General features: G+C 39.0%; 2 protein-coding genes across 51 annotated transcripts in view; both read left to right on the forward strand.

The window, feature by feature from the left end:
• The window catches only part of LOC114643392 (zinc finger protein 271-like), a 76,731-nt gene extending 69,595 nt beyond the window's left edge, over positions 1-7,136 (forward strand). The window contains exon 7 of the mRNA XM_051921676.1: positions 3,977-7,136. Within this exon, the coding sequence (XP_051777636.1) occupies positions 3,977-5,340 (1,364 nt within the window). The 3' untranslated portion in view covers positions 5,341-7,136. The remainder of the gene's footprint in view (positions 1-3,976) is intronic.
• Positions 1-22,538, forward strand: part of LOC114645182 (NACHT, LRR and PYD domains-containing protein 3-like) — a 913,740-nt gene that overhangs the window by 297,769 nt on the left and 593,433 nt on the right. The gene's annotated exons all lie outside the window — the stretch shown is intronic.

The raw sequence follows: 22,538 nt of genomic DNA on the forward strand, positions 1-22,538 counted from the left end.
ATATTATCACTTGATGCAGAAAAAGCATTTGATATGATTGAATGGAACTACCGTTTCACTGCATTGGAGAAATGAATCAAACTACTGTACACCAATCCAGAAGCTTTAGTTTGTATTAACAACATTTGTTCAGACTACTTTAAACTAGAACGTGGTACCAGACAAGGATGTCCCTTGTCACCACTGCTGTTTGCAATCACCATTGAACCACTGGCGGTCCACTGTCAAAATTCTTATCAGATAAGGGGATTATCAGAGAAGGACTGGAACAGAAAATTTCTCTATATGCAGATGATTTGGCTTTATACATACCAGGACCCAGAAAACACTGTGCCTGCAGTTTTAACAGTACTAACAGAATTTCAAACGATATCCGGACTTAGAATTAAACTGAGTAAAAGTATACTCTTTCCAGTGAATTCACAAGCATGTAATATTAGATTGGACACCCTACCTTTTACCATAGCAGATCAGTTTAAATACCTAGGGGTAAATATCACAAGTAAACATAAAGCTCTTTATCCACAAAATTTTGCCGTCTGTATGGAAAAAATTAAGCAAGACTTGCATAGATGGTCAACCCTTCATCTCACTCTAGCCGGAAGAATTAACTTTGTTAAGATGAATATCCCTTCTAAGCTTTTTTTTATTTCAAAACATTCCAATATATATCAATAAATCATTTTTTAAGCAATTAGATTCAACTATAACCTCATTTATTTGGAACTCAAAACACTCACGCATCCGAAAAGCAACCCCACAGAGACCCCAGGCAGTAGGTGGCATGGCTCTACCTAATTTTCAGCTTTATTATTGGGCTGCAAACATACAAGCCATAAAAACCTGGACACAAATAAATTAATATGCACAGACTTGGTCCGCAATAGAAGTAAAATCCTGTAGTACTTCTTTATATTCCCTGCTCTGCGCTCCAATAAATGCAAGTTATCACAAATATACTAATAACCCAATTGTGCTTTACTCACTCAGAATATGGAACTGACTTAGAAAGCATTTTAAGATGGAAAATCTTTTATCAGTGGCACCCCTGCAGGAGCGCCACCTCTTTCAAACCTCGCAAACATGTCCAGTGTTTAATACCTGGAAAAGATTTGAGATTAAATTGCTCAGAGATCTTTATATAGACAATATCTTTGCATCCTTTGAACAATTACATTCCAAATTCAACCCTCCCAGCTACACATTTCTTTCACTATCTTCAACTTAGAAACCTTATTAAACAGAAACTGCCCGATTTTCCTCATCTTGTACCCTCCACATGCTGGAAAAAAATACTGCTCAATTTCGAGGAATTAGACACCATTTCTGCATTATATATCAGAAAAGGAGTGGAAGGTAGCACTGCAGAGAATTCACTCAAGTTCCATATGCGCAAAGCATGGAATTATTCAACTAAAAATTATTTATCAAGCTCATCTGTCTCACTTAAAACTGTCCAAAACATTTCCAGGGCAACACCCAACTTGCGAACGCTGCAACCAAGCTCCTGCCTCACTGGGTCACATGTTTTGGGCCTGCACCAAATTAACGTCATTCTGGACCAAAATTTTTAAGTGCCTTTCAGACAGCCTTGGTGTCAAAACCCCTCCTAACCCATTAACAACTCTGTTCGGTGTTTTTCCAGATGGACTTGAAGTGGAGAAGGACAAGCAAACTGTTATTGCATTCACTACACTTTTGGCACGCAGACTTATTTTGTTAAATTGGAAGAACCCTAACTCTCCTCTGATAAGTCAGTGGGAAACCGATGTTTTATATTGTTTGAAATTGGAAAAAATCAAATTCTCAGTTCGAGGATCTGTACAGAATTTTTTCAAAACCTGGCAGGATCTAATCAATAATATTTTAGAATAAGAAGAAATAATTATTTCTGCATTTCTTTTCTTTCTCCATTTTATTTATTTATTTATTTACTTATATATTTTTTTTCTTTTTTTTGTCTTTTGGTCTATTTTTGCCCTATTAAAAATCCCTTTTTTGTATTAATTAATCTATTTGTATGGAATGATTACATTAAAATTAATAAATAAAATTTACAATTTTAATTCAAGGCCAATTTGTGTAACACTACTGTTCAATTCAGTTGTATTTCTTCTTTATAGCGCTCTTAATTGAGTGCAGGCTTAGACTGATTGATGTTTGCTGCCATAACAGAGATAATAATTACATACATGAACACACACATTGGATCAAATAGACAGTAAAACCTGGCAAATTTTAGCTTAGTCAACAAAATAAGTCCTGATAGTAGATACCCTTTAACATTAGAATGGTGAGTATAAATGTCACCAGCGTGTCACAAAGGATACCAGTCCTGGTGTCACCTGCCACTCCCCTGTAGAGCTGAAACACCAACAGCTGTGCTCTTCCTCAGTTTTCTCATCTTCTAATTCTTCTCCGAGGTCACTGCAGTTCTGTAGGCCTGTGCACTGAGGCGTCACTCGTCCATTGCTCTCTTTTGCTTTGGTGAATGAAAGAAGACATTTTGTTGTTTGTTTTGGTGTCATGTGGTTTAAGTTCAAGTGTGGATAAATGTCAGGACACATTCTAATTATTGAAGGTGCACTTTTCATAGTTGGCATGGCATTCTGTTTTATACGGTACCCTCCATAATGGCTGAGACAATGAAACATTCTTTTTGCATTTAATCCTTTAATACGCCGTTTAATTATATCTGAATTATTTAATTTGTAATTTTAAAGTACAAATTACTGATTTTCATTTAAGGGGATTTGCAAACATTTCAGTCACACCTTGTAGAAATGACAGCACTTTTTCTGAATCGTCCTCCCATTTCAGGGCACCGTAATGTTTGGGACAATTGGTGCCAGAGGTGTTTGTGATTCCTCAGGTGTGTTTCATTGCTTTAGTCTTGCAGGCCTAAGACACCTCAGCTTACTCCTACCTACAGACTACCTTTGGTCTCTGTAGTTGCCATTGTTCAACATGAGGGCAAGAGCTTTGCCCATGAAAGTCAAAGAAGCTGTAAATAAATAATGAAATCATTAGAGACATCGGAAAACCTTAAGATTACCCAATTCAACTGTCTGGAATATCAATAACAAGAAAAAACACACTGGTGAGCTCACTAATCACAAAGGGACTTGTAGGCCAAGTAAGACCACCACTGCTGAAGACGGAAGACATTGCTGCAGATTTCATTTTCATCACAACTTGCATAACCTGACAGTAACGATATTGCATGTATCTCTCTACCGTCTTAAGTATACCATCCCATACAGATGTCATTACGTGGCCCAGGGTGACTGAGAGATTCCTCACCAGTCAGGCAGTTCACACTGAAAAGCTGCCATCGTCAAATAACACACAGCTGTTAAGACCTGTAAGAGAACTGGGATTGTGTGATTTCTGCATGGTGGTCTCTGTAATGAAGGCTGCAGTTCAGCACACACTTCAAAGAGGATGACAGTAGGGAGTCTAAATCAGCTAAGTCATCATCATGAGCCAAAATGTCATTGTGATACATCAAAACTCACTTCTTGTGTAGCCTGTCAAACATCAGAATGTGAAATGTGTAATGAAATGAGATTTTCTATTCAGTTCTTCTTTTTTCCACCTGGAGTTGCTAAAATGCCAACACAAATAAAGACTGCATGGGACTAACAAATGCTCAAAACCTGAGGGAACTTTGAGCCAATTTAAATGGCAAGTTCTAGTTTTATAAATCCTAACTTTTGAATAAGAAACAACTTTCATATATGAGGCCAAGCATAAGGAAGTTTTATACATGTGGCTCTGGTGAGAAGTTGTAATAAAGGACATAAAATTAACAAATTAAGTGTGTTTCCCAAGTACAACAAAAGTTTTATAATTGCTTATCAAAGGTTGTTCCTAATGTCAGCCATCATGTTTTTAATGTGAGTTAATGTTGATAATAAGGCAGCGAATTGAAAATAAGCTTTTTTTTTCCCTTTTTGTTTTAAATTTTACACAGGAAAGAAAGATCACTGCAGTGTGGAATGTGGCAGAGAATTCTCTAACAGGAGTGCTCTTCAAATACTCATGAGAGTTCACACAGGAGAGAAGACATATTGCTGTAATGAATGTGGTAAACACTTTTCACAAAAAGGCAATCTTCAGATACACATGAGAATTCACACTGGAGAGAAGCCATATTGCTGTAATGAATGTGGCAAACAGTTTGCACATAAAAGCAATCTTCAGAACCACACGAAAGTTCACACCAGAGAGAAAACATATTGCTGTAATGAATGTGGTAAACAGTTTTCATATAAAGGCAATCTTCAGACACACATGAGAGTTCACACAGAAGCGAAGAAATATTGCTGTAATGAATGTGGTAAACAGTTTTCATATAAAGGCAATCTTCAGACACACATGAGAGTTCACACAGAAGCGAAGAAATATTGCAGTAATGAATGTGGTAAACAGTATTCACAAATTTGCCATCTTCAGATACACACGAGAGTTCACACTGGAGATAAGCCATATTGCTGTAATGAATGTGGTAAACAGTTTTCACGTATAAGCCATCTTCAGATACACACGAGAGTTCACACTGGAGAGAAGACCTATTGTTGTAATGAATGTGGCAAACGGTTTTCATCAAAAGGCAATCTGCAGAGACACACGAGAGTTCACACCGGAGAGAAGCCATATTGCTGTAATGAATGTGGTAAACAGTATTCACAAATGAGCCATCTTCAGATACACACGAGAGTTCACACTGGAGAGAAGCCATATTGCTGTAATGAATATGGTAAACAGTTTTCATCAAAAGGCCATCTTCAGATACACACTAGAGTTCACACCGGAGAGAAACCATATTGCTGTAATGAATGTGGTAAACAGTTTTCATCAAAAGGCCATCTTCAGATACACACTAGAGTTCACACCGGAGAGAAGCCATATTGCTGTAATGAATGTGGCAGACAGTTTTCATCAAAAGGCAATCTGCAGAGACACACGAGAGTTCACACCGGAGAGAAGCCATATTGCTGTAATGAATGTGGTAAACAGTATTCACAAATGAGCCATCTTCAGATACACACGAGAGTTCACACTGGAGAGAAACCATATTGCTGTAATGAATGTGGCAAACAGTTTTCACGAATGAGCCATCTTCAGATACACAGGAGAGTTCACACTGGAGAGAAGCCATATTGCTGTAATGAATGTAGTAAACAGTTTTCACGAATGAGCCATCTTCAGATACACAGGAGAGTTCACACTGGAGAGAAGCCATATTGCTGTACTGAATGTGGCAAAAAGTTTTCAGAAAAAGGCAAACTTCAGAAACACATGAGTTTACACTGGAGAGAAGCCATAGTACTGTAATGAATGCAATAAACAGTTTTCACAGATAGTCAGTCTTCAGAGACACATGAGAGTTCACAACAGAATAAAAACAGTAGCTGTTCAAAAATCAATCTAGATAAATAAGAACCCTTCAGGACTCAAGAGTGAGGTTCAGTTGTGTCCTGAAATGTAAGCAAACTAAACTATTGTTGAGAAATGAATCTCAAGAGAAGCCATATTGCTGTTTGGAATGTGGCAAACAAATCTGTCAGAGCAGTACACTTCAGAGACGCAGCAGAATTCACACCGGAGAGAAGTACAACTGAACTGTCCTGACTAAAGAGTGAGGTTCACTCCTGCCTGGACAGTAAGCACATGTAACGACTCAAATCCATCCTACTTAGTGTTGTGTCAAAAACAAATCAACATGGAGGAGACATAGAAGTTTATATCCTTTTTCCTTTTCCAGAAGCAAAATAAAGAACAGGGCGTCACAAACGGCTTCTCACCAAAGCCCCTACAGCCTCCACCATGTGCCTAGCTCTGTTTTCATAACATACGTATTACATATAGAACTATTTACAATGTATTACACACATTTCATCAGAAAACAGAAAAAAAAAACTTTACAATATACATAGCCTCACACAATAAATAATAGTTATGCTTTATAATATTATATATTTTGCTATTTTAATATAACAAAAAATAAGAAAACATACCTTGACAAATAAAGAACAAACAGCTTCTCGCCAATGCTTATTAAATAATAAATCAATTACTAATAATTATAAACACATTAAATAATAAATCAATTACTAATAATTATAAACACAAACTATTAATACAAAATAAAAAATTAAAATCCAAAATATACACATGATCATGCTGTACACCACGCTGAATCGTGTTTTAACACTGTGGCAGCGTACTAAAAGAAGAAATGCTTTTTTAAATTTTATTTTATTTTTGTTTGTTTGCTTTTGATAATAAAAGATTCAAAACTGTATATAAGAACTCGGTGGGGGTGGGGGGGGGGGCACATAACTTATTTAACACTTGAGAATTATCAAATAATATACATGTCAAATAAATAGAATAAAATTAGAAAAGGCTTGGAGAGAGCAGACTTACCTGTACTGCAATGGTTCTCAATCTGTGGGGCGAGCCCCCCTAGTGGGGTGTGAAGTAACAAAAAGGGGGGTGCAAAGATGTGAAAAAAGAAAACAAGAATCAAAAATATGAAAAATAAATCTATTGAAACCAAAACAAATTAACTTAAACTACATTCTGATACTAGAAAAATAGTTATAAATGTCGATAAATGTTAAGTAGGTATAATAAAATATGCATCTGTGATATATAATTAATTTAAAAAGAACAAAGTGGTATTAGTGAGCTCATTTAAAAAAAAAACATTGGGGGGGGGGCAATTAAAACTGTTATGTAAACTCGGTTTTCAAATACTTAATGGTTGAGAGACGCTGCTGTACAGCATCCACCATCGCCTGAGGGTGCCTGCTGTCTGTGGGGAGTCACATTAATTAGCATCCGTACTCCAAATATGACACTAAGTTTACACAAACAATTGCTTTTGGGAAAATTCATAACTGAAAGATACAAAAAAATGAAAAAGACAGAATACACTTCCCTACACATATTGCCATATTGCAGTACTGGATGTGCCAACAATTCTCACAAATCAGAATCTTCTGGGCCACAAAGAATTCAGTCTGGGTGCCACCTCCAGAAGTGGACTTTGTTGGAGAAGATCTACACCAGGGGGCTATCAACCCTTTGTCATGGCATACCACCCCAAAAAAAATAAATGTTCTGAAATACCTGCATTTTATTTTGGTGTTACATTGTTAATTACTGAACTGTTTGTTATGTTAAACTAAAGGTGAAGTTTCTTTTTTCACCCACACAATGTTCTTTCAGAGAGCTTTTCTAAGGTACTAGCAATGTTCACCTGTCAAAGACTTGTGTTAGAGTGAATTTCAAAAGGATTTGATATGTTAGGACTGATAGGCACTGGCAGTGTGTCACCATGAGGAGGTCACTTCAGCTGTCTGTGCTAATACTGGAAAAGCAAATGAAATGCCAGCAATTGTGTCTCAAATGTTGTAAGTCTGCACAGTGTCAGTAAATATTATTATTATTATTATTGTCAAAATGTTTAGCAAAGTCACGCCTTTTGACCAGAAGGGGTTTCCTGTTCCCGAGAGACTTTGCATTCCACTATCTTGGCATACCTACATTGTGCTTACTTTATCTATATATATAAAGGAGAGTTGGGATCCGTGTGGCTGTGTTTGTGTGTTTGTGGAGGGACGGAGAGTTAAGGCGGGTGTTGGAGTCACGTGATCATCTCCCCTCCCATTCTCCTGATTTCATTCACTTCATTTCGCTCCGCAGCTGACGCGGTTAGTCCTTTCTCCTGATTTACTGTTTAGTAGACACGGTACTTACTGAATAGTATTTTTTCCTTTAGTGTTTCTTAGTGTTTAGTAGATACAGTGTGTCGTCGTTTCCGGTGGTGTTCCGGTTTAGTGTTACTTTCTACTTCGTTTTTGTACTTTAGTGTTTAATAATAAATAATAATTATTCATTACATTTATATAGCACTTTTCTCAGTACTCAAAGCGCTAAAATAGTGAGTGATACTTAGCTGATAGCAGAGTAGAAGCAGCACAGCACAATGGAGCCGGTAGGACAGGCGGGTGTGGTAGCGTAGGTGAGCGGCGATAGCAAGCAGCAGAAAGCACAGCAGGAGTAGGAAGCAGGATTTGGATGTTCGTCGTAATCGCCCCGGAGCCATAAGCCAGGTTAGTATGAACATCAGATCAGTTCCCGGTCGTAGAGTACTGTAAGATGAAACGGGAGCAGATCAGCATAGCGAATATAATCACAGAGACAGATCATCCCGAGGTGCTAGATCGCCAGGTACAAAGAAATGTTCGTAGGTCTCATCCCGTGATCCTCAGACTCAGCTGTTCTCAGTAAAGTGGAGTCCATAAAATCTGTAAATATTAAGCCAAATCCATGCAATTCGAGTCAGCTGTATCCACGAACTATACGTACAATAAACGAAATAAAACAAGCATAAGAAAGTGCAGAATTAAGGTGAATTTTGCGAAAAGTGTTGTTAACAGGGAGGAGCGGCAACAACAAGCGTGTGCCAGCGTCCCCTCACCTGCTACAATAAAGCAGTTATAATAAAGAAGTTTAGTAGACTTTTACTTTATCTCATTTAGTGCTCTTCCCGGCGGTGTTGTCGTTTTTTAGTGTTAGTGTCTACTTAGTGTTTGTGTTTAATGTTATGGAAGGAGTGATCTTACCACTGTCAGATTTTGCAATGAATGAGTTGGTAAATAATGATTATCAACAGATCACATGAGCAAATTCAACGAAATTTTAGCTGTGCATACAATTTTCCAACCTCAAGAGGTTTTGCTAATGTGGACTCCTGACATACCTATAATGCCCATTCCACAAAATGCACAACATATTCAAATATTACCTTCTGCAGCTACTGAACGAGTGACTCACTGGGTGTGTACCTCTTATGATGGTGCGGTAATTCATGTCTATGACAGTTTAAACGCTGATAAAAAAAATCAACCTCGCCGAGGAGCAGCTTCGTTTCCTTCATTCTTTGTTTCCTTACAAACCTCCCATAGTTTATGAAGACGCACAGCAACAATTAAATCATATAGATTCTGGTGTATTCTCAATTGCATTTGCTGTGTGTATTTCTTTAGGTATTGACCCAAGTGATCAAGTTTTTACTATTTCTTCAATTCGAAATCACTTACAAATAATTTTTGTTACTCGACAATTACTTCCATTCCCTGTCGAAAGTAACCGACGGGCGACACCGGTTACAAGTATTCAGTGCGTTCAAAGACCTGTACGAAGTATGGCGACTAACACAGTCACTCATAAAAGGGGAGATGACTCGGTGCAAGAAATGGGGATTGAAGCTACCTTGGAAGACATGCAATCAACGAGGCGATTAAACGGATCTCAAGAGACGTCTTGTAGGTTGGGAAAAAAGCGCTTGGCTGCCAAAACCATATCTATACATACATATATATATATATATATATATATATATATATATATATATATATATATATATAAATAAATAAAAATGTAAATGTTCGTTTGTTCAAAACCTTAAATCTCTGAAAGTTCTTCACCGATTGCTTTGAAATTTTGACACAACGTTGCATTGGAGTACGCACGTGTTTTTATATACATATTATACAGATGTCACACCTGTGACAGGTAAAAACATGCTTTTTTTGAAAACACAGCGCCATCTGTTGGACGTAAAAGCAATACACGATATACTAAATATTTTACGATTCTATTTCAATTTTTCGATCAAATACATTTGTAAGTACGTGAATAAAGGCAGCGACATGGCAGTTTTTGGCGTGCAACCAGAAAGAAGTGATAGGAATGCGGTCATACATATCGATGAAATCGCACAGTATTAGGCTGGAAGATAATAAGCAGCAATGAAGCTGTATGGAGAATTCTTTCATTTCCCATACATGAGCGAAGTCCAGATGTTGTTCACTTAGCAGTTCCTCTAGAAAATGGACAATGCGTTTATTTCACAGCTGCAAATGTGCACCAAATAGCCCTGAATCCACCGGCTACAACGTTAACTGCTTTCTTTACGTTATGTCAAAATGACGCCTTTGCGAAAACACTGCTGTATTCGGAAGTGCCTACGTATTACACATGGAATGCGAGTAGAAAATCATTTGAACAACGCAAACGAGGAGAGCAAGTCAATGGACAACCTGGCATATTCAAAGAAACTACGAAAGGCAGACTGTACACCGTGCATCCCAATCAAGAGGAATGCTTCTTTGTTCACTTGCTGTTGGTAAATGTGCCCGGTCCAACGTCTTTCCAGCAATTGAGAATTGTTAATGGCGTTACACATGCCACTTTCTGCAGCACATGTCAAGCTCTGAATTTATTGGAGAACGACCGACTCTGGGATGTATACATTAATGTCGCGTGCAACACGTCACATCCAAATCAAATTCGTGCATTGTTTGCAATCATATTGACCGCCTGCTCTCCTTCATCTCCAACACAGTTATGGGAGAAATATAAATCGCACATGGCTGAAGATATTTTCTGCCAAATACGCAAGTAAAATTCAAATATAAACATGGATTTCACAGCAGAAATCTACAACTAAGCGGTGATAATGATTGAAGATTTGTGCTTAGAAATCGCGAACAAAGTTCTCAATCAATTGGGAATGCCATCACCGAATCGATCTGCTGCTACTTTGTTCGATGTAGAATTGCGTTGTGAACAAAATTACAACACGGGTGATCTTTTGTCGTATGTGCAATCAAATATTCCTAAACTAACACTTCAGCAAAAAGGCATTTACGATCAAATAATGCAAACTGTCAATAACGGGGTTGGAGAAATCTGGAAATTGGGAACGGAAAGGTGCTGGTTGATCTGACCTCAGGACAAATTTCATTGCCTCATAACTTCTGCAATTTAGTGACGTCAAAAGATGAATTGGTTGAAAAAGTATTTCCCAATATTCAAACCAATTATAAGAATCACGATTGGCTGAGTGAACGAGCTATTCTTGCTGCCAAAAACAAAGACGTCTACGAACTTAACAATATTATTCAGTCTAACATTCTGCACAGACAATGGAACAACAAAAAATATTGTATACCCACAAGCATTGTGAAATTAAACATATTAGAAACGTGCGCTTTCTCTTTTCTTTCTTTTCCATTTAACCAGACTGAGCCACAGCAACGCGTGGCTGGGTACAGCTATATATATAAATATATATATATATATATATATATATATATATATATATATATATAAAATATATACACACTCACACATATACAGTATACATACACATATACATCTATACTAATAAAAGGCAAAGCCCTCACTGACTCACTCATCACTAACTCTCCAACTTCCCGTGTAGGTAGAAGGCTGAAATTTGGCAGTCTCATTCCTTACAGCTTACTTACAAAAGTTGCATTTCGAAATTCTACAAGTAACGGTCATAACGGTCGACAACGTCCGCCATTTTAAACTTTCTTATTTATGGCCCCATCTTCACGAAATTTGGTAGGCGGCTTCCCTGCGCTAACCGAAACCAATGTATGTACTTATTTCGACGGTATGACACCACTGTCGGCTGCCATATTGAACTTTCCAACGGTCTTTGTTACTTAATGGGCCCATCTTCAAGAAATTTGGTACGCGGCTTCCCAACGCTAACTGAATCCTACTTACGTACATATATACGTCTATAGCCCACAGCTCGGTCCACACTCTGAATCCTCCAGGCAATCCTGAGCATAATCTAATTTTGAAGGTTGGGGCACCAATAATGTTACTGAGAAACTTACAGCCACCGAAACTTTGTAATGGCACGAGACTTCAGGTCACATGCATGCAAAAGAACCTAATTGAGGCAACTATTTTACTGGCGGTGGCTCAGAGGAGAGAGTTTTTATTCCTCGCATCCCCGTTATACCCTCTGATCTCCCATTTCAATTCAAACGCCTCCAATTTCCAGTAAGGCTCTGCTTCGCAATGACAATTAATAAGTCTCAGGGACAGACCCTACAAAAGGTTGGCATTGATTTGAGGCAAGATTGCTTTTCACATGGCCAAGTATACGTTGCATGCTCAAGAGTAAGCTCAGAGCACAGCTTGGTCATATTACAACCGGAGGGGGCGAACTGACAACGTGGTATACAAAGGAATCCTTAACAAATAATTATTGGTACATTTTCCCTCAGTTTATTATTTAAAATTTTAAAGCAGTACTTCACCACTGTGAAGCGCAGGTATTTTGGTAGTTGTTGTGTATTATTTGTTGCTTTGAATAAATTACAATCACCTGTCTGTCATCTCCAGTCATCTGACGGTGACTCCTGCACTCGGCTTTCTGTTGGCCAAACCCTGTGAATTAGCACATTTTCCAGAGGTCCATGATACCCCTCTTTTACAAGGTCCTTTGAGCCGAAAGCTAAACCGCCCAACCCGAGAGCAAAATTCACAAGGCAGTGTGTGCGGAGGAGCCTAACCTCATCTCTAGTGCACTGGACATCGATGTAGAAGAGAACATCTGAGCTGTCATCTCCACATTCAGCCAAACCCCAACTCACACACTGCAGACCACCTATCTGTGGGCGCCGCTACGGCCTTTCAGACAACGGGCTCAGTGCACTAAGCTTGAAGTGCTCGGCCGAGGCTGCTGACAGACAAGGATTCCATCTCACCGTTTGGACTGGGATGTGAGATCCTGTCCTTCAGAGTTAATGTGTTGTCCATCACGAGCTCCAAGCAGAGCGCAGATAGCAAACTGAGAAATGCAGTGAAGTAACCGATCAGTTAAATCACATCATGGCAGTAACACATGCAGTGTGCGTACAGCTTTACTACGACTCTTTGTTTTTTCTCCCATCGAGACAAGTGAAGAAAAGAAACGCGCTGAACTGGAGGAGATTAGGATTTTGTACGTAATGAGCAATGTAATGAATTTAATTTAAGTGACGTTTCCCAGCACTGGTCGCTTGTGAACTTTTGTTTTTGTATCTGAGATATCATCACTTAAACAACTGGTGGAAATAAACTGAAGTCTGCTTAAGCAACTGGCTAAATAAATAGGCAGAAATGCAATAATGTTTTACTTTTCATCTTCATATCATTTTAAAGACAGAATTATTGACATAACCAATCAAAGTCCAACTAATTTGCATTGTTGTGTGGCTCTGAAGTATTAATTAATTAATCCTACTTTGAGCCATTTACTAATTAGTGTTGTACTGTTTGTTCATTTGTTTCTGTTACACAAAACTGTTCAATAAAGACACCAAAATAATTTAATATACATAGGCAACTGATTATTAAAACTGTTTTGTATTAGAAAGTAATCCCTGAGTTATTTCTGCTTTAAAGAAAAATATTAATTTGCTTGAAGGAAATATGACAAATTGCAATTAATACAAAGTGACTTTAGATTACAAATTTGAACTGAGAAATAAATTGCAATTGAATTTTTAATCAGTTGTCCTCATGCAAACACATAATTTAGAGCCATTACAAATGATGAAAATCATAATAATTGTGTACAATATCCAGCGCCATTTCTTGCTCTATGAAGTCTCCACAGAAGCAGAGGGCCATCGAAGCCACTAAGGGCCCCCAAGCTGCAAGTTCAGCCTCAGTATATTTGTGGAGTATGAACATCACCTGTCTGTGTGTAGCCAGCTAAGCCCCGTCATGTGTTTCATGAAGCACTTACAGTATCTGATTACAAATTAAACATTTGATTTAAACAAAACTCAGCTGCAGTATCAGGAAAGCTTTGGCTTGTGTTTGTGGGGTAATTAATTCAAAATCAATGATTATCACCAGACAGTCGTGTCGCACAATGAGTGACGTCTACCGCCAGGAATGATGGGAAGGCTGACTGAGAGTCAGGAGGACAATAACAGGAGCGAAAGTCACATTGATACCTAAGATGGCATGAAAAACGTAAAAAGAAGAAACTTGAAGAGAGAATGTGCACAGAATGAAGGTAAAGCATTTGTTAACGATGATGTGATGGATCAGAGGTGGGAAGAATAAAAATAAAACAACTTCGTTACTGTGCTTGAGTAGAATTTTCAGGTCGGTTATCTGTATCTTTACTTGGGTATTTTATTTATTTGAGACTTTTTATAGTTGAACTTCTTGCATTTAAAAGTAAAAAAATCTGCTCCCTACAACATAAATAAATCAATAAAACATCTGCAACTTACTATGTAACAACAACAACATTTATTTATATAGGACATTTTCATACAAATAATGTAGCTCAAAGTGCTTTACATAATGAAGAAAAGAGAAATAAAAGACAAAGTAAGAATTAGAATAAGAGAACACTAATTAACATAGAATAAGACTAAGGTCTGATGGCCAGGGAGGACAAAAAAAAACTCCAGACGGCTGGAGAAAAAAAATAAAATCTGCAGGGGTTCAAGGCCACGAGACCACCCAGCCCCCTCTGGACATTCTACCTCACATAAATGATCAGTCCTCTTTGTATTTAGGGTTCTCATGGAAGGACTTGATGATGAAGGTCATGTAGACGTTTGGCTTTTAATCCATCAATGGAGGAACATCACGGTGCTTTGATCAGGTGGTGGAGGTGCAGGTTAACACCACAGAAAACTGGGAAAAGATACAGAAGAGAGAGTAGGGGTTAGTACGGATTGTAGAGCCACCATGAATAGTTATGATAATGAACTGAATATACAGAGTATCAGGATTAAATGAAGGTGAACTTATCAGAAAGTCATGTTACAGTAATGTGTTTTCAGCAGTTTGTTAAAGTGCTCCACTGTATCAGCCTGGCGAATTCCTTCTGGCGGCTTTTCCAGATTTGAGGTTCATAACAGCAGAAGGCCGCCTCGCCACTTCTTTTAGGTTTTGCTCTTGGAATTCTAAGCAGACACTCATTTGAGGATCTGAGGTTACGATTTGAAATATAAGGTGTCAGACATTCCGATATACAGTTGGTACGGAAAGTATTCAGACCCCCTTCAATTTTTCACTCTTTGTCATATTGCAGCCATTTGCTAAAATCATTTAAATTATTTTTTTCCCTCATTAATGTACACACAGCACCCCATATTGACAGACATAAAAAAGAATTTTTGAAATTGTTGCAGATTTATTAAAAAAGAAAAACTGAAATATCACATGGTCCTAAGTATTCAGACCCTTTGCTCAGTATTTAGTAGAAGCGCCCTTTTGAGCTAATACAGCCATGAGTCTTCTTGGGAAAGATGCAACAAGTTTTTCACACCTGGATTTGGGGATCCTCTGCCATTCCTCCTTGCAGATCCTCTCCAGTTCTGTCAGGTTGGACGGTAAACGTTGGTGGACAGCCATTTTTAGGTCTCTCCAGAGATGCTCAATTGGGTTTAAGTCAGGGCTCTGGCTGGGCCATTCAAGAACAGTCACAGAGTTGTTGTGAAGCCACTCCTTCGTTATTTTAGCTGTGTGCTTAGGGTCATTGTCTTGTTGGAAGGTAAACCTTCGGCCCAGTCTGAGGTCCTTAGCACTCTGGAGAAGGTTTTTGTCCAGGATATCCCTGTACTTGGCCGCATTCATCTTTCCCTCGATTGCAACCAGTCGTCCTGCCCCTGCAGCTGAAAAACACCCCCACAGCACGATGCTGCCACCACCATGCTTCACTGTGGGGACTGTATTGGACAAGTGATGAGCAGTGCCTGGTTGTCTCCACACATACCGCTTAGAATTAAGGCCAACTCCCGCATGGAGTTTGCTAAAAGACACCTGAAGGACTCTGAGATGGTGAGAAATAAGATTCTCTGGTCTGATGAGACCAAGATAGAACTTTTTGGCCTTAATTCTAAGCGGTATGTGTGGAGACAACCAGGCACTGCTCATCACTTGTCCAATACAGTCCCCACAGTGAAGCATGGCGGTGGCAGCATCATGCTATGGGGGTGTTTTTCAGCTGTAGGGACAGAACGACTGGTTGCAATCGAGGGAAAGATGAATGCGGCCAAGTACAGGGATAACCTGGACAAAAACCTTCTCCAGAGTGCTAAGGACCTCAGACTGGGCCGTAGGTTTACTTTCCAACAAGACAATGACCCTAAGCACACAGCTAAAATAACGAAGGAGAGGCTTCACAACAACTCTGTGACTGTTCTTGAATGGCCCAGCCAGAGCCCTGACTTAAACCCAATTGAGCATCTCTGGAGAGACCTAAAAATGGCTGTCCACCAACGTTTACCGTCCAACCTGACAGAACTGGAGAGGATCTGCAAGGAGGAATGGCAGAGGATCCCCAAATCCAGGTGTGAAAAACTTGTTGCATCTTTCCCAAGAAGACTCATGGCTGTATTAGCTCAAAAGGGTGCTTCTACTAATACTGAGCAAAGGGTCTGAATACTTAGGACCATGTGATATTTCAGTTTTTCTTTTTTAATAAATCTGCAACAATTTCAAAAATTCTTTTTTTTGTCTGTCAATATGGGGTGCTGTGTGTACATTAATGAGGGAAAAAATTAATTTAAATGGTTTTAGCAAATGGCTGCAATATGACAAAGAGTGAAAAATTGAAGGGGGTCTGAATACTTTCCGTACCCACTGTATAAGATTGGGTGAGATTATTTAAGGCTTTGTAAACCATAAGCAGGATTTTAAAGTCAATAATTTTATTAAATTATTCGCATGTATATGCGAAATTGAAGGACTACTCCATCTCTTATATATATTTCTCTTCTGGTTCATCCTGCTTCCATTTCAAAACCGGTCCCCAGCCGACATGGCATTTCTCGACAAGCTACTGAAGTACGCTTACAAAATAAATCAAACTCTGCATGCAGCGAAAATGTACTTCTCCAGAGTCCAGCTAGATTCCATGCTCAAGACCATCAACCCCTTCGCTAAATCATACAAACACACGCATGAAATCGCTCAGTCCAATCCAACAGCATCTGTACGAATGGTTTTCAAGGAATACCCTGGGCAGGATTTACGACGATACAATGTCCCGACATGTCACACCGATGTTGCAGAGATTTTCGTCAGAGAAGACGGCGAACCGCCTGCCGAATGGGACATTTGCATCTATCCCATAGGCAACTCCTGTAAACAGATTTCCAAGCTCAATATGAATTCCGATCCTGTGGTTTACACACTTTTATTCCTTTATGGAGACATTGGCTGGCATAAAGATTTACAACATGTTCCCGATAAAAGAACCGCCAAGCGAATCAGGCTTACTCAAGTACGCGTACAGATTAGCAATGAGGAATACATTTAGTATTTTACACTCCAGCGGTAAACTATTCCAACAGTCCGTCGTAGATGCGTATGTTAAAACAGAGGGCGCGCGTCTCAACGATCTCAGATTACATCAACAAGATCTGCGAGTGGAACAACACAAAGGACTATCAGACACACTGCAAGCAAAGGCTGAACATAACAACGTACGTGTAGGCAAAATGATCAGATTACCGTCCACATTATCAGGAAGTCCAAGATACATGAAACAAAACTACCAGGATGTCATGGCCATAGTACGTAAATTCGGAAAGCCTGATTTATTTATCACTTTCACATGTAATTCTACATGGACTGTCGGATAGCCAAAGACCGGAGCACAGACCTGACATTGTAGTACGAGTCTTTTGGATTAAGATGAAGGAATTACTTACAGACATTCTACAACAACATCTTTTTCAGGTTGTTATTGATTACGTAATCGAATTTCAGAAGCGCGGCCTTCCTCATGTCCACATGCTGTTTACTCGTCACAATAATTCTAACAACCACTCTTCAGCCCCGGTCAGTTGTTCGTGGCTTTTTTAGGGTCAGATCTTTCGACTCATTATCTGTCGTCTCCACCAAAACACCTACAATATTCACAACTGCGTCTTTCAAGGAGTATTTATTTCTTCTTGATTTCTGAATTCCTTTCTCACCGTTTTCCGTTCCTATTCTTACACCGCTGTGTGCTACGGCGGGTGTCGGCTAGTTATATTTATTTGCACAATGTATGTCTTTCATTTCTGTGAATACAAAACATTAAATATTTAAGATCAGTGGTAGCCCCAGATGGAGAATTAGATGCAGAGACAAAATATATACTACAGTGTGGATGGTACAATTGGAAGAAGGTTTCAGGAGTATTGCGTGATCAAAGAAATAAGGTAAAGGTTAAAGGTGAGGTTTTTAAGACATTGGTAAGACCAGCAATGATGTGTGGAGCTGAGACATGGACAGTAAAGGAGTGAAGAAGAAGTTGGAAGTGGCAGAAATGAAAATGTGGAGATGGATGTGTAGAGTTACAAAAAAGGACAGAATATGAAATAAGACAATCAGAGCTACAACAAAAGTGTGAGTGATATCTAAGAAAGTAATGGAAAGTAAGATGTGGTATTGTCATGCGATGAGGAGAGAAAATGAACATGTGGACAAAACAGTGATGGAAAGTCCAGCAGTACAGAGCTGTCTGGATGTTTCACTTGGTGCCACTGCACTATTGCCAGCTGCTCTCCTACGTATGAAGATTCATCTGAGATGAAGGAGCATTGGACTTTTCAGATGGAAAGATTCTTTGATCAGATTATATGGCCCAGCATTGAGTCAATTTTCGAATGACCAGGAGCAGGTGAGCACACAGTTAGCCGAGGTCTCCAGGACTCTGACCACATCTGACTTTGTTTTTAACTTTCTCTGTTCTCACTGATCACAGGCCCCCAGTTTGTCTTCTCAGTTGATGTGACTGAATGAGTTTTTGTTTTCCTCTCCTCGGATGTCACCAGGCCACAGTTCAACAATTCTTTCAATTCTGGGCTCCATTTATGTTAATCAGTTTTAAAGTACTTTGCATCTTTATATATTTATTATGTAATAAGTAACATTTGTAATTGAGATTTTGTCACAGCATTTTACACTTGCACTCAGTGAAGTGAACTATATTAAAGTAAATTAGCTGAATTCACTTCAAATCTTTACAGATGGTTGAAAAGACCCAATTGCATGTCACAAAGCTGCTTCAGTGTCTACTCCTATGTTTCAGATTAACATTTCATGAAGCTTATCAGACAGTCTGAGATGACCACGGTTATAATAATCGGTACAAATGTACGCCATAAATTTGTACTTGCATGTTCCAATTCATAATCAGCACTTACAAGTATTAAAATGGGAAATTTTAACCATATGCCAGACATTTTAGAGATTGGACATGTCTGGAGGTAGACATGACATCTGTGGAGAGTGAATAGCCGAAGCATAAGTGTTTATTTCTTATTGTTTGGAATAACATAGCTGACATCTTACGGAAGAAGTCACTTTAAATTCAAAGCATTTTCACTCTTATTTTGTTTTAATTGCTCTTTTTGAACTCTGGTCAAATTTCCAAGTAGTTTGGTTTGTTTAAGTCGATGATATGAGCACACCAATTAAACTTGAGTGAGGACCAAAACAGCCGGACTGAGATGTTTTACAAATGGTGGTCTCAGTGTGGTACATATAAGTGAACTCTGGAGCTGTCTGTGTGATGTATGACTGTGATCCAATATGGGACTGATGTAACTACAGGAAATGTTGCACAAATAGGAATAATTCTTGTTGTTATACTACATGATATTGTAAAGTTGGTGATCTAAATAAATCTACACATGCACACCTAAAACACCTTGCTGAAGTACAATGGCAGTCCATCTGATTAGTCATTGCAGCGGACTCAGCCTCAGAGCTTCTTTATGTCGCTCACCATTAGATCTCAGTGGACCGCCTTAAAACAGAAACCCCTTGTGATCGGGTCGAGCAGACCACATAGAGAGCTGATCAGAAATTCATTTTGTGTGTAACTGATAATCAAAGCCCCTCATCTTAAACCATCATAGTGACACACACACAGCTGGTGTCCTCTCACTACATTTGCTGCTCTGGCAAACTGTGGACACATTAACTTTGACATCATGTAGTAAATGTGAAGTGGACATTGTCATGAAAGCAGCCCACTAGTGAAAGCGCGGCCTAAAAAATGGATTGGGTGGGAGATGAAATGGAGAGACCCCCATCACAAAATACTAAAACTGCCTTGTGATGACGTGACTGTCAATATGGGAAACTTAACAATTGAGTCCAGTACTGGTGTGAAGTTATTTTGAGGAAAAGGAAACAATAATTCCAATCGATATAAATTGACAGAAATAAGTTTTCTAAATAAGGTGGCAAAATTTATCTTTATTATATGAATGGTATTAATAAGCAGAAATACTGTAATAAAACTCAAAGAATAAAAAAAAAATTAAATCACTAGTTGATTTGACACAATATACAACAATTAGAAAATTTCAAAGCGTAAATGTATCACTCAAGCCACAATACTCAAAACTTACAATTGCATGTCAGAAATCTGAGCTTCCTCCACCAAAAAAAAAATTACTCAGGACAAGACGAGCAAGACATCTGCACAGTCTGATTGCATGGAAAAGATAGAAGATGGAGACACGAAGCCCTTAAATGTTTTGTGTGCGTGGCAGGAGATAGCTGTGACATCTGAAGTATGAAACAGGAATGTACAGCATGCTCATTCTGTCTCATTTCATTGTTTTGTTTTTTTTCGTATTGTGTAATTAACAGCTTAGAAATAAATACAAATACAGACCACTTCAGAAAGCAAACAATCGAAAAATGGCACTCAAGGCCAATCAACTGTTCAGCAGCTAACCTGGCTGGGTTTCCCCCCCTTATGATGGGTGCCCTAAACCAATGCCTAATTTACCTTAATGGTGGCACCGACCCTGACTTAGTCCTGGGGGGTATTTTTCGTACGTCGCTTAAATCATCCGAGATCAGGTGCCTCATCTTGGATAAGTTAATGCCGGTGACACTCATGGTTTTTCAAACTCAGCTGTGTAGTAGATTAGTCGAGCTGGATCTAATCATCCGAGATGAATGCGCGCCCCCGGACTGATTGAAAAGCCCATATATATCGAGTCTAGAAAACATGATCAGCAAGTCTTTGATAGGCTGCAACAAAATGACAAAAGAACGGGCGCATAAAATTTCACACAAAACCTTTTATTCGAAGGACATGAAGAATTTCAAGATTTAATATGCACAAGGGGTAACACTGCAAAAGCAGCCCAGACCAGAAAAGACAGCTGGCAAAAAGTGGCCGACAAATTAAATGCTAAGTAGTGTGTATTGTACTTACTGAATGCAGCGTTTCATTTCCTATGTGTCAGATTAATTATTATTTAATATGTCATAATTCCAAATCAAACGTGAGCACAAGGAGAACATGGGAACAGGTTAAAATAACAGAATATACTTCAAACTGGTAAATATTGGTATATAACTATTTAAAGAATTGTTGACATAAATAATCATATATAATGTAAAGAACATTAATTTTAAAGCTAATAAGAAGGCAGACAAGCAAAAAACAGGTGGAGGTCCACGCGGTCCAGACCTAACCCCTGCAGAAGAGTGGGCTCTCCAGCACAATGCCCATCGCCCTGTTTCTGAGGGCATTCCAGGGGGAAGCTCCTCCTCACAACCAGTGGCAGGATGCAGTGGTCACTTCATTTCAGGTAAAGGATGGTCATTGCATATACAGTAATCCCTCACTATATCGCACTTCGCCTTTCGCAGCTTCACTCCATCGCGGATTTTATATGTAAGCATATTTAAATATATATCGCGGATTTTTCGCTGCTTCACAGGTTTCTACGGACAATGGGTCTTTTAATTTCTGGTACATGCTTCCTCAGTTGGTTTGCCCAGTTGATTTCATACAAGGGACGCTATTGGCAGATGGCTGAGAAGCTACCCAGCTTACTTTTCTCTGTCTCTCTTGCACTGACTTTCTCTGATCCTGACGTAGGGGGATTGAGCAGGGGGGCTGTTCGCACACCTAGACGATACGGACGCTCGTCTAAAAATGCTGAAAGATTATCTTCACGTTGCTATCTTTTGTGCAGCTGCTTCCTGAAAAGACATGCTGCCCGGTGCTTCGCATACTTAAAAGCAGCCCTATTGATTTGTTTGCTTTTCTCTATCTCTGTGACATTATCTACTCCTGATACGCACTCCTTTGAAGAGGAAGATATGTTTGCATTCTTCTCTGTCTTGTCATGGAGCACAGTTTAAACTTTTGAAAAAGAGACAAATGTTTGTTTGCAGTGTTTGAATAACGTTCCTGTCTCTCTACAACCTCCTGTGTTTCTGTGCAAATCTGTGACCCAAGCATGACAATATAAAAATAACTATATAAACATATGGTTTCTACTTCGCGGATTTTCTTATTTCGCGGGTGGCTCTGGAACGCAACCCCCGCGATGGAGGAGGGATTACTGTATTTGTCATCGATGTGTGCCATAGGTATGTTCCATATAGCCCTCTTTTTTTGTTGGGTCAGTTGCAGGGAATGTCATATCCCTTGAACCTGTGTTTGACCAATGAGATATTGACGAAGGTCAAATATTTGATGAAGACACTGTGTCTGATTATTCATCAGGAGGAGAGGTACATTTTCCAAATAATGTTTGATCAAACTCCACTCTGATCAGTCCCATGTGCCCCAATCACATTTGGAAACCCTGGTAATGAGAATGTTAGGCTGATTGAGATTCTTCATTGAACTGTGGGTGTTT

This window comes from Erpetoichthys calabaricus (genome assembly GCF_900747795.2).
Source record: "Erpetoichthys calabaricus chromosome 1 unlocalized genomic scaffold, fErpCal1.3 SUPER_1_unloc_22, whole genome shotgun sequence".
Taxonomy (NCBI): Eukaryota; Metazoa; Chordata; class Cladistia; order Polypteriformes; family Polypteridae; genus Erpetoichthys; species Erpetoichthys calabaricus.